Genomic DNA, 13,360 nt, shown 5'->3' on the forward strand with positions numbered 1-13,360 from the left:
GGTAACATACTCTGCACTAGCACATTTTTTCATGAGGGAAAGTCATTTTGTTATACCATGTGAGGATTTATATTAAATGAAAATTTGTTTTTACCCTTTATAACTGTCACAAATGATGGAACTTAAGGTGATGGAAATTGTGTGAAGAATAATATGAAAACTGGACATGATAAGAGAGAGGAGAGTAAGACTTGTAAAAACTGGTAATGTAGATATATAACAATAATACCTAGTAAGATTTCCAAAATGAATACCTTGCAAAATATGAATTTAACATTCCTGCTTTGTGGCATAAACTACTTCTCAATGATGGGCAAGTTCCTGCAAACAAGTTATTCCAAATCCACTTGTTGAAAGATTTCCCATGCTCTGAGGCATTTGATACTCTGATGATGGAGAGAGGGTTAGATTTGGTAGAGCATTAATCGGACTTGCTATACGGAGTCCTTTGTTTGTCAGCTTGGCTGTGAAAGTTTTCGGGTTAACCATTTTGCAGTAGGTTAGGGAAATAAGATAGTGATACTTATGGTAAGTATTTTTTGCAAAAAGAATGATATGAGTCATGGGTTTACTGTTCACGGTTTTTGTGGTACATACAGGCTTACAGTTCCATAAAACTAGGACCAAATCCTATTTTTAAATATATTTAAAATGCTTTAAAGATACTTTAAAAAATCTGGTCTTGAACTTATATTGTGAGACAATAGGAGAACAATAATTCATGACATGCTGTTAACTTAGTAATTATAATTATTCTGCTCTTAAAGATGTGGGTGGGTTTTTCCATTAAAATTAGGAAAATAAGTCACTCATCCATATGAGCTTCACTTAATTTTTATTTTTTTAAAAATGCATTTTGCAATCAACGTCTTTTAGGATACTCTTTGTCTTGTTTAAGTTAGTTTGGTCAATTCATTTTTATCTACCATTTTTGTATACCTTTGTCTGGGTTCTGTGAAGCTCATTAGCTTTTATGGAAAGCTAATTACTCCCTGTGGTGGGTTGACCCCAGTTGGCAGCTGAGCCCACATCCTAGCAGGAGCAATGGCTACTTTGGAAGGAATTTGAACGTGATGTTACATGGCATGGCATGTCCCTTCGGTCAGCTGTGCCAGCTGTGTCACCTCCCAACTTCTTGTCCACCCCCAGCCTGTTCATGTGGAGGGCAGAGTGGGGAACAGGCAGCCTCAAAGCTGTGTGAACGCTGCTTAACAGGAACTAAAACATAGCTGTGTTATCAACACTTCTGTTCACATATCTAAAATACAGCACCATACAGGCTGGTAAAGAAAAAAATTAACTCCATCCCAGCCAAACCCAGTGTACTACTCATACAGAAAGTGCAATAGAGTTGCAAAGTATTATTATTCCTATTTCTCTTAACTATTTGTTACAATGTGTGGTTGAAAAAAACCTGGGGTTAAAATTGTTATTATTCATTCATATAGAATGAGTGAAGAAAGAAACCATCTCAGATTTCACAGTTCTAGCATTTACTCCAATTAGAGTGGTATGCCCAGAGGCTAGATTCCCAGTTGCATTAACTGTAAAATAAACTATTGGAAATGTGAAGATTTGCTGTCGTATCTTGCAAGCCTGTGTCGGGCAGGGTCCTGAGATGCACTCTGACCTTTCTGTGCTGTCTGATACTGTGTGTGACTTCACTGCATAGAAAAGACATGAGGGTTGGGATTCTCATAAATATTAATCAGGGATTAATGAGCACTGGGAGGCTTCTGCATATCAATCTATATGAGAGGAAACTTTGCATTAAATACACCACCATCTATCTATAAAGCATTTGGTAAAAGTGAAGGTACTCTCAGGTATCACTTGTTATTTTCCAACAGCCTAATCGTAAAGCCCAGGCTAACAGTACATAGGTGACAGGCAATTTCATCACGATCATGAATAGCTGTATTTTTTTTAATCCCTTTAAAAAAATAACTTGTTTTGAAAATTTATAAGATTATGGTAGCTGTGGGGGTTGAGTTCAGCTATCCGTAGAAGACAGAGCAGTAGTGCAGACTTCTTTACTTGGATTAATAGCTTTGCTTTGCTTTGAATGGAAAAAAAAAAAATCAGGATAGCAAGAGCACAGCCCATACACTTGCTGATTTGGTTTACCAAGACGTCCAACAAAACTCTCTTACTAATATCTGTTTTGTGAAATGTCCCTGTTATACTGGGCCTATAAACACCACTGGAGGACAACATTTTGTTACAGCTCTGGTAAATAACACATTTATTACATACAGCTTTTTTGGGTTCCCCAGTTCTACTAACCTGTGAAATCCAAAGCTGCCTTTAACATTACTGCCTTGCAATACTGTTTTCTGACAAATCTGGTAAGTACTATTTTTGTACAATTGCTTTTCCCTCTTCATCAAAAAGATGAAGGTCAACCTGGTAATGGAAGCAGAGTTGATAATCTGACACTGGCATGCTGAGGAGGTTCTTAACATTGGACAGTAGAAGTGTAGACATTCACTTGGTGGTTAGAAGGCAGCAATCGGGTTATTGGACGGTGGGCTACGATTTAGTTGCAACTGATCATTGCTGTGTGCAAGCAGGTAACTGTCGTGAAGCATGTCTCTGTGTTCTGTCACTGTTCCTCCAACCTTTCCACCATGATCTGTCATATTTAGATCAATAACCCTCAAAGGGATGACCATCCCAGCCTTACAACATCTTTCTTCCCAAGTGAAATTATAGCCATTATAGTTGTGTAGTTGTAATATTACACAAGCGATTCATTAACTTCCTGACTTTGGAGACCAATGTATTGTCAAGGGGGGCCACTTATTTTACATATATATGTGTGTATATGAAAGATCAGTAGTTGTAAAAGTTACTAATAACTCACGTGAAATTCACAATTAATTAAGACCAGAAACAGTGTAAAACTAATTTTTTAAAAAAACAGCTTTTTTTCTGTACAGTGGGTGTAAAAGTGTAAACCTCAGACCTGCAGAAAGAGAGATTCCTCTGCATATTACTTTTTTTCTTGTGTGTGTGGATGAGCCAAGATATTGTGTCAAAGCACAACTAATTTCAGGAGATTTTAAACAATTGGCTGCTTCTTAAAGTCTTGTCATCAAATGACTGAGTGCTATAAGATTAAAATCTACTGTATGTATGCAAGTTTTATTGTATTAACAAAGCCAAAAAAATGGTGTTTCATATATTCACAGGCTAGAGGAGACCACAGGAACATCTTGTCTGACTTTCTGTGTATACTATAGGTTTTAAACATTTCAAATAGTCATCCAGAGATTCAGATAACAAACCTGATATTTCTAAATCTACATCTACTTGAGTTTGGCCAAACCTTCCAAAAAAGAGCGTAGTCTTTAACTGGAGATTTCCACCATAGAAAATTAATCACTTCTATGGTAGTTTGTTGCAATGGTTTATTATCCTCATTGTTAGAAAAAATTACCTGTTTCTAATTTAAATTTGTCTGGTTTCAGTCTGCAATCATTATTATAATTTTTCTTTGAAATTAAAGAAAACATTACTAAACAGTACATTCTCTCTGTTCAGGTATATATATGTTGTAAATCATGTCTCAATTATGTATTTTTTAAGCTGAGTATATTGGACTTTCTCAGACTCTTGTTTAAAATCAATGTCTCCTTCCCTTAAAGAATTTTTAGATTTTTTCTTATCTCTAATTTTTTAATATTGCTTTTTAGAAGGGCAGAAATTTACTACTACTACTACCACCACCACCATAAAGCATTCTTAATTTGGTCTCCTCAGTGTAGAATACAGATATAAGACTGTTGTATTATTCTTAATCACCTCTCTCTATATTCCTCCAAGGACTGTACATGGACTTTGGGGTCTTTTTTTTTGACTCATCAGACTCAGATCTCATATTGACCTCATGTCTGCTATGATTCTGAAATCCGTTCATAGTCGCTGCTTTTCAGGATGTTGTTCTCTATGAATGTCCAACACTCCTCATTCACATGTGAAGTTTCTCCACTTTACGCTTGGCAATGTTTGAACACATTTTTCTTAAATGAGCAACTGAATAATACAATGAGCAACTTTCCTGTCACTATTTGCAACCTTGGTGTCATGGACATATATTCACATCCAAATTGCCTGAAAATTTTGTGACATGTCAGAGTTGGTACCAAGCAGAAGCAAAACTTCTCTACAAAATGTTGATTCTGCGTTGACAACTGCTTTTTATTGCAGAGAAATTATTTTTCCTTGAGGGTATCAGTTTTTATTCCAAGAAAGGTATGCCTTCCTGATACTCAGTTACATTCAGCAAGGTTTTCCAATAAAAAAAATAAGTTAAGCTGAAAAAGTTCATTTTTCTATAAACCCATGTCAACTGCATTATGTTCATGTTTTTCTGTAGTTGGTTCTCATATCTTCTATTTTATTATTTCCCTGGGGTATGCATCAAGCTATTCAGCTTAGCTGGGATGCCTGCCTTTATCTTATGAATGTTTCAACAACCTTCATCTAGACTTTCCTAATTTTCCTGTTATTCTGAGATTTATTAAGATGTTAAGAGATAATCAACTCTCAAAATTATCAGGAACGAATTATCTGACCTAACAGGTATGTGTTCCTATTAAAAAAAAAAAAAAAAAGAGTTTATCATCTTTCTCAGTTGCTAGTGGCTTGCAAAATACTTCCTCATCTTTAGGTAAAAAAAAGTATAATTTCGCATTCTTTGTGTTTTTTGTTGTTGCTTGGGGTTTTTTATTTTGATTTTGGTTTTACTTTTTGCAGCCATAGTTCTGGTTCTGGGGATGGGTAGGCCCTTCGGGAAGGTTTACCAGCTTCCCACTTTGGATCTTCTTTCCCACCCACTTCAAAAAGTCTGTCTAATTTTAATATTCAAAAATGTTTTGACATTTGTATATTCTTACTCAAAATTATATATTTTAGTTTTCTTGCTCCTGTCTGTCTTTTTAGGACCTCAGCTGCAATGGTAGCCTGTAGCCTGATCAGTTAGAAATCACACTGGGCCTCAGATAACCTGTATTTTCACACGGACGTTGCCAGCGGATCATTATATAGCCTTAGGCAAGGCCTTCAGCTTCTTTCCTCATCTGCTGTAATATTTGTAAAGTGCTTTGAAATCAATAACTAAAAGCTGCTGCTTAAGTTCAATGTATTATTCTGCTCACATAGCTGGTCTTTTAGTGTACCCAGCTCCAAAACCATCACCTTCTAGGCTAACCTCACAGATGTGTCCGAAGTAGTGGGTTTTTAAAGTTTGAACCGGAAAACACTATAAAGCAAAAAGTCTTTAGCATGTTAACATTACAAGAAAGTAGAATTATATTTTTCCAGGGCTAGAGAAATGGCTACTTGAAGGAAGGGAGGGCTTATCTCACAAAGCTGTGTTTTCAAATTCAGAAATAAGAGAACACAACAAATAATATGGATAATTATAAATAATTTGAAGTCTACAAAGTTAGGAAGATTTAAAAATACAAAAATGAACAATCGTAGAAAAAAATTTTATTAAACTGCTTCTTGCACACTTTAAACGTAAGATACATTGTTAATGGGTACTGGGGTATAGCTGATGGTCAGAATATGTATTCTGACATATATATATCTATATCCTATATATATGTATAGCTGCTGCAGCAGGAGGTTATAAAATCAGGCTATCTTAATAGCTTCAGAGTAAGGGACAGTAGATCTCCTAAGCGCTACAAATACAGCATTGTGATAAGGTTATTGCAGTCTTGAACACAGTTTATTTATTTTTTAAGTAAACTCAGTTACTAAAGCTGAAGCCACTACTTCAGTTGCAAGAACAATCTATCCAAGATACTGTAAGATTTTTACTTGTGGCTTTAGGTCTGGGAATTAAATGTTATAAAGAGATAGGATAAAACTGCACAAGAAACTAGAATGCTTGAGACATTATATGTTATCATCTGCTTTATGTTTTAAAATGTTTGCCGATTTGCTGTAGAATAAAGATGTGATTAACCCTGAAGATCTGGGGTCCCTTACTATAGAAAAGCATCCTTTTTTTAGATCTGCCTGTTCTAGTGGGAAAGTTTATATCCACATTCTTCTCTGGCTCCTAAACTATTTAGTTCATACCAACCAGGTTAATCAACAGGTATTATTTTAAGCATTTAAATGATTCCACAATAGCTACATTCATCTTAATGACATGCATGTGGGAATGCCTCTGCAACCTCTTACCTGGCAGAATTTAGGGGATCTGTCTGGCAGAAGGTACCACCAGCTAATGAGAAGCTAGGGGACAAACCCATGGCAGCATCCTCCTCAGTGGGGAAAGCTAGCTGTCAAGTGCGAGTCTTTCCATGCCTTCAACTGATCTAACACTTGGGGAAGGTATGTAAGACCTTAAGTTTAATTGAACTTTGGAGAACATATTCGCTGTTTTGATAATCAAGAGTTTTATTGCAACCCGAGTTAACATAAGCTGAATGTATTTGTGGTTCAAAAACATTATGCTGGGAATAATATTTGAGAAGCAAAGATCAATAACATATATTCCTCTTGAAATCAATTACATTTAAATGCAAAAACATCACATAGATTTATCATGAACACTGCTTAATCAAGATAAGTTAGGCAGATTTCTTTGGATCAAACTGAATTAAATCCTTCATTTTAATAGTGATTTAAATTAGCAGGTAAGCCTTGCTGATATTCTTAGTATTCATCAATTTATGTTACTGAATTAGTCTTCCCAGAATTTATCAGTTAAGTGACTCTTAGACAAATTTCTCCATGCTTGGATTAGCCAGTGTAATATTTGTCCCATGTTACACTGTTCCACAATAATCACAGGTTCTCCCACGTATCCAGTTTCTCCCTCTAAAAATGCGCTAATCTCTCTTGCATGTACCACCCATCTCCCTGCACAGCATTATGTCCACTTTTCTCCACCTTCCTTCTCTACGTTTTCTAACCTGCCACCTGTACATGCTAAATGGAAGCCATAGGATGAATTCTTGCCAAGCTGACCCCACGCTTCCCTCTGCCAAAGCACAGTTATCCTCCACTCAGCCACCCACTGACAGCACATGAACTGCTCCGCATGCACCGCCTGTGCTCCTCAGATATGCCCCATGGATTCCAAAGCAGTAGCACTGGAGTAGGGCAGGGATGAAGAGTTTTCTGCATGTAATTCTGCATGTAATTTTTGCATGTAATTACCCAAACTTAACTGTAGTAGAAATAAGGCTGAAGATTGATTATACACAATAAACTTGACAGATCAAGAAGTTTGGCCAAGTTTATATTGCATATAATATCATCTCTAACATTACTTTCTGTATTTGTATTTGTTGCTTTTATGCTTTCTGAGTTTTTAATGCTTGATTTAGCAACCTAGATAGTTCTGTTCTGTTTTGCGTTTGGTATTAATGAAGCCAACAGTGATGACAATATCTAGCCCTCAGTCAATTCTCATCCAGACCAAAGTCCTTTTAAGATGCATTGGGGGTTTTGGTTATTGTTTTTCAGGAGTAAATATTAAGTAGCAAATATGTTGAAGTCATTGTCCAGAATATTGTGAATGCTCTCGGACAGTTCACTGATCGTTGCTTTACATTGGAGACTGTTATGTAAAAGATAATCAATAAGCTAATTCTCTTGTCCTTCTGTAACCACTGCTCATGTGTATAACATTGGTTATTTAACACTGAGGTATACCGTAAACATTTGAAATGTCAGAACGCTGCTTGCTATTTAATGTCTTCTATTACAGGATGATTCTGTACATAATACAGCACAAGTTTGTTTCTCATGACCAACAAACGCTTGCTACACAATAACAGAATCAAGAATCAACAACTTTATGCCTGCCCAAAAAGGCTGAGGAAAGGACATTAGATGGCCAAAACAGCTAAAAATCAGGTTTTGCTTGATGATCCTAGTCTTCCTCCATGACAAAAAACCAAACCTTGTGAATGGAAAAGTATCAGTGATTGTCAAGTTCTCTTGCATAATTTTTGTAATGGCTCACTCAGCCTTTTTCTAACCAAGACAATTTAATTCAGATTACATATAAGTGACTGAACAATCAAAGACAAAAATGATCTCGTTATCAGCTCAATGCATAATTGTGGGCAGCCTGATTCATGCTGCCCCTTCCTTTGGTGGGAGCTGGACCAAATGATAGCTAGAGGTCCCTTCCAGCTGAAATAATTCTGTAGTTCTGTGATCCTATGGTACTGAAGCAGTATGCAAGAACTTTGGGGCTAAAATTAAAAATGTCCTTATATCAATTCAGTAGGAAATGCAAATACCGTTCACCCTGTCTCATGCGGGAGGAGCTGGCCGAACAATGTCCTGAAACCTTTTTGCCTGTTACTTTGGTGGTTCACTGATTAGTAAATATATTGGGGTTGCAAGGTATTGTGTGAAATTTTTCGTGCTATTTTCAGCTCAATTGTTGGAACATTCTAGCCATCATAGTGTTTTATATCAACAAGATATGAAAGGTGTTTTTAGATTATATATTCTTAGGATCAAAGACTCAGTGGCCAATGTTAAGAAATGTGCCAAAGGAAAGCAGATGTTCAGGAAAAGTGCTGTGAAAGCTACTTGGATAAGCAAAACTAATATACTTTCACATGACTCCATAATATTTAGAGTGGTGGGGTTTGCCTATATACAGTCAAATGATCGTGCAGTCAGAACTTATATGTTAACATTAGAGAACAGTCATATAGCTTATACTTAAAATGTTACAAACATTCAGCTCTAGGATTTTAAAGTTTAGCCATACTATTCATGTTCAGTGAAAATTCCTTGATGTATGGAAAAGCATAAAGGGTAATTTAAATTGTAAGAAATATGGGCCTTGGATGGTTGGGAGGCATAAACCTAAATCCTTTTATGATATTCATGAATTACAATGAAGAAGATTCAGATAATTATCTGAATAACAATGAGCGCTAGGTTAAGTTGATCTTCCCAAGAAAGTTGAAGAAATATATGAAGTGAATTAAAATATGTGGGATGTACTATCTATTGATACTGGATCTATTTCTCCTACTTGGCTTTTGTAAAAGTTGTAACTGAATAGATAGCTGAGAGTAATGTTTACCTTTCCCCTATGTCAGTAGGAAAAAATACTTTTCCATTAATCAGTTTAATGTTTTTTAGACGCACTTTAAATTACAGTTACAAGAAACGCTAAAAATTAAATATTATAAACTGCTTAATATCTGGAACATCTGAGGCTGAGATACATAGCAATACACCACTGCACATAGTAACTCATCTACTTTGCTTAGAATGGCTCTCCCCAGTTGTACATAATGCACACAGTAGCTGACTTTGATTTTGTGCTTTTCCTTCCAGGTTTGGATTTATTCTTCATAAAGATGAGCCTGTGCTCCAGAAAATTGATCTAGAAACTATGTCATACATCAAGACAATTAGTTTAAAGGATTATAACTGCATTCCTCAGTCACTGGCTTATACACATCTCGGAGGATACTTTTTCATCTGCTGCAAGCCTGACACCACTGGGGCTGTCCTGCCACAGCTCATAGTGGATGGCGTTACTGACTCAGTGATTGGGTACAACGGCGATGTAACGGGCACGCCACATATTTCTCCTGATGGACGCTACCTTGTCAGCATTGATGATGCGAAAGGTCTCATGAGGATCCAGTCCATAACAATGAGAGGAGAAATACAAGATGCATTTGACATTCACACTAATTTGCACATATCTGATGTAGCTTTTCAGCCATCATTCACTGAAGTTAATCAATACAATGTCTACTGTAGCTCCAGCACACAAACTGATGTTCTCTTCATGGAGCTCTCCTCTGGCAAGGTTAAGATGGTGAAGAGTCTGAAGGAGCCTGTCGAGGCAGGCGAATGGCCTTGGAACAGTAAGAATCGTCTTATTAAAGACAGTGGCCTTTTTGGTCAGTATCTCATGACACCTTCCAAGGAATCTCTGTTTATCCTGGATGGACGGCTCAATAAGTTAAATTGTGAAATCACTGAAGTTGAGAGAGGCAACACAGTAATTTGGGTTGGAGAAGCATAAAGATCTGTTAGATATTTACCGAATTAATAGTTTTACAGTACATTGCACTTAAATTACATGTTATTCAAATGTACACAATTTTAATTTTAAATTGTTAGACCCTTCTATACCTGTAAATTCTTTGACTTGAACACAATTTGAATCAACTTCTACATAAGAGTTACTAAAACAATGGCTATTCGATAATGGTACTTCTTATTAATTGTCAGCTAAGATTGTGTTCTTTGACTGAAATCACAAAATATTAAAACTGATTATAAATGCCATACGTTATTTTAAAGGAATTAGAAAAAAACCACACCCAAAAGCTTCAGGGAATTTTATTTGATACTTTGCATTTGTAAATGGAAGACTTAAGTACGGTTCAAATATTGGTTTGGTTTGCTTCAGACACAAAATAAGAGCTGTTGTGGAACCTTTGACTCCTTAAACTGAAATTTTATGTCCTGTTCTGTCCAGTCCACTGTTCAATCTTTTTGTGCCTTGAAGCGAAAGTCTCACATGAAAGGTAAAACATAAAAATTGTATAATCCCACTGTGGCTACAGGATTAGCTGTCATTGGAAAGAAACTTTTGGTATCAAATTTCTAGTCTCAAGTTGTGGAACATACATGGGGAGAAAAAAAGGAGAAATTATATTTGCAGTGTTTTCTGATCACTGCAATTTGAGGAGTTTATTTTTATGGCAAGTCTTAGTTGAGAGAGCTGCTTGCAGAAGCTTAACCTTTTTTTAGAAAAAAACAGATGTTAGGTTTTTCAGCTATCACAGGGCTTCATCAGCAAGGAGTTTCAGTTCACTAAAGAGAAATATTGCACTTATCCTTTCAGAGGAAACCACATTCAAAAACCTGGCATCACAAAGCTTCACTTATATCATCAAGGAAACTGTTACTTAAAAACAAACAAAATGTATTTCAAGAAACTAAAATTGCAAAGAGCTGACGTCTACAACCAATAGATAACATTTTTGCTTATACATTGTACCATTGATCCATATTTGTTAAACCATTAGGTTAGCTCAACGGGTTTTCTATTCCATGCACCCAATTGGATTAGTGCAAAAAACAAACAAAAACTTTGTATTTTTTATAGTTTGTTTACTTAGAATTCTAATATTAACAATGGTTAAACATGTAAATGGGAAAAATAAGATTCCCAGAAGTAGAGTAATGAGGCAGTAGGATCAGAAAGCCAGCAGTAAACAACTATCCAGACTTAGAGCAATGACTTAAAAGTTTGGGAGTATTTTTATTTTTATTATGTTTTTGCTAAAGAATGCTTATAAGCTCTTAAACTGACCTCCATTTACTGAAGAAGAAATATCTTTTTTTAAACAAAATTTTACTGCAATTTAGATTGTGTAAAATTGCTTAGAATCTGGAATTTTCTAGCATTGCAATCTTGTGTGCATTTAGCGTCCTGCCCTGTGTGGTACAGTAGATCTCTCTTCAGCTTGAGCAAACCTCCTGATAGGTAGATATAACTAAGATAAGAGTTTGATTACATTTCTAGGTACTGAATCTGTTTTCCTTTATCACAACTTTTCTCCATTGTGAACAAAGAATCATGTAATCTGTCTGCTACTCAGTTAGTTGCAGTAGTCTGTCTCATGCATTTTTCTTCTGTAACTTACACCATGTGAATGTTCTGTATGTAGAAAATGCTTGACAAAAGGAGAATAAACTCCATCAGTTTTAAAGAGTCCTGACTTTGGTGAGTGCTCCAATGTAGCCACACAGGGGTGGTGTGTAACACAGACTTCTTCTGAAAGCAAGGTAGAAGGAAGTTTATCTGCCTATTACTAGGGTTTTCTTGAATATATATATATATATGTATATATAAAATATACAACGTGAAAAGAAAACTTTTTAGAAGAGCTTAACTAACTGGAAAAGTTTCCTTTGGCTGCTACAAAGAAAAGGCCATCTATTCATCAATTAAGCACAGAGTAATTAGAGTATCGACAGAGGTCTGCTTTCATGGCCAGCCCCTGGCGCCAGCCTCCAGCCTAGGAGCTGCACAAACACACAAGCGCCCGCCGAGCACCGCAGCAGCAGAGCAGAGGCGCTGCCTGGCCAGGCTGCTCGGTGCAGGTGAGTTGGCGCTTCCCATGCCCTCTCCTTGCCTAACCAATAATGTTAAAGAATTGAATCTCACGACGATGGTGAGATTACCTTGAGGGTGAAAGCTGTCCTGTGTTGTGCGTGATCTCTTCCAGTCTGTTCAAGTCCAAGTTAGTGGTCAGTTTTGGCAGCAACTTACTCTTTTGTATTAGCAACATTTGGCAATAGGAAAAGCTTTAGAACTTGAATAAACTATGTTGATCATTATATGAAATAGGAGACCAATATCTCCATTAATAAACTTAACAGATTTAACAATATCAGTAATATCACAGTATAGTACAGAAACTGTCCTCATTTCACAATTCTCATTTGAAACCAGTATCTCTGTTCCCACCCTAAGAATATCTCTGACTCACGTTAAAGCAGTTCAGTAAAGGGCTGTTGCCAATTCACTGTATTTTGTGTAGCTAGTCCGGTGTTCCAGCTCGAAGACCAGGGTTTATTTCTTTCCCATTGCTATGGAACAGGTTTCTGGTGTCCAGGAGAGTTGTTTGGTTCCATTGAATGAATGAAAAATCAAACACTCTTCAGCGTTTCAATTTTCCCTTAGTACAAACTCAGATGTAACAACGGTTGGCTTCGAGTCCTGTCATTCCTTGTTGCTGTTGGAAGCAGAGGCAACAATTGCCTTCTCTTAATTCATGGTAAACACTCATGTTTGCTTTCACAGGCTCTTACAAACTTTCAAGATTTAGGATTTTCTTATGAGAATACATTAAAGTAGTGGAAGGTAATGGAAATGTAATGGAAGAAGCCAAATGTGCCAAGTTGTGTTACAGCTGGTGAAAGTCTACACTACGTTCCTGAATGCTAACAAATTTGAGAAGCACATGTGGTGAGGACGGGATGGAGTGCTCTTTACCAGGGATTATGACGATAGAGCTGCTTTTGCTAAGGTATTAAAAAATATATATATTTATGAGACATAGAATCATAGAATGGTTTGGATTGGAAGGGACCCTAAAGACCATTGAATTCCATGCCCCCGCCACGGGCAGGGACACCTTCCACCAGACCAGGCTGCTCCCAGACCTGTCCAGCCTGGCCTTGGGCACTGCCAGGGATGGGGCACCCACAGCTGCTCTGGGCAGCCCGGGCCAGCGCCTCACCAGCCTCACAGGAAAGAATTTCTTCCTAATATCTAATCTAAATCCACCCTCTTTCAGCTTAAAGCCATTCTCCCTTCTCC

General features: G+C 36.8%; 1 protein-coding gene across 4 annotated transcripts in view; it reads left to right on the forward strand.

The window, feature by feature from the left end:
• FSTL5 (follistatin like 5) overlaps nucleotides 1-11,746 on the forward strand; it is a 322,895-nt gene extending 311,149 nt beyond the window's left edge. For all 4 annotated transcript variants that reach the window (XM_056358066.1, XM_056358085.1, XM_056358076.1 and 1 more), the window contains one exon: nucleotides 9,343-11,746. In XM_056358066.1, the coding sequence (XP_056214041.1) occupies nucleotides 9,343-10,045 (703 nt within the window). In that variant the 3' untranslated portion in view covers nucleotides 10,046-11,746. The remainder of the gene's footprint in view (nucleotides 1-9,342) is intronic.
• The last annotated feature ends 1,614 nt before the right edge of the window (nucleotides 11,747-13,360 follow it).

Source organism: Falco biarmicus, chromosome 1, assembly GCF_023638135.1.
Source record: "Falco biarmicus isolate bFalBia1 chromosome 1, bFalBia1.pri, whole genome shotgun sequence".
Lineage (NCBI taxonomy): Eukaryota > Metazoa > Chordata > Aves > Falconiformes > Falconidae > Falco > Falco biarmicus.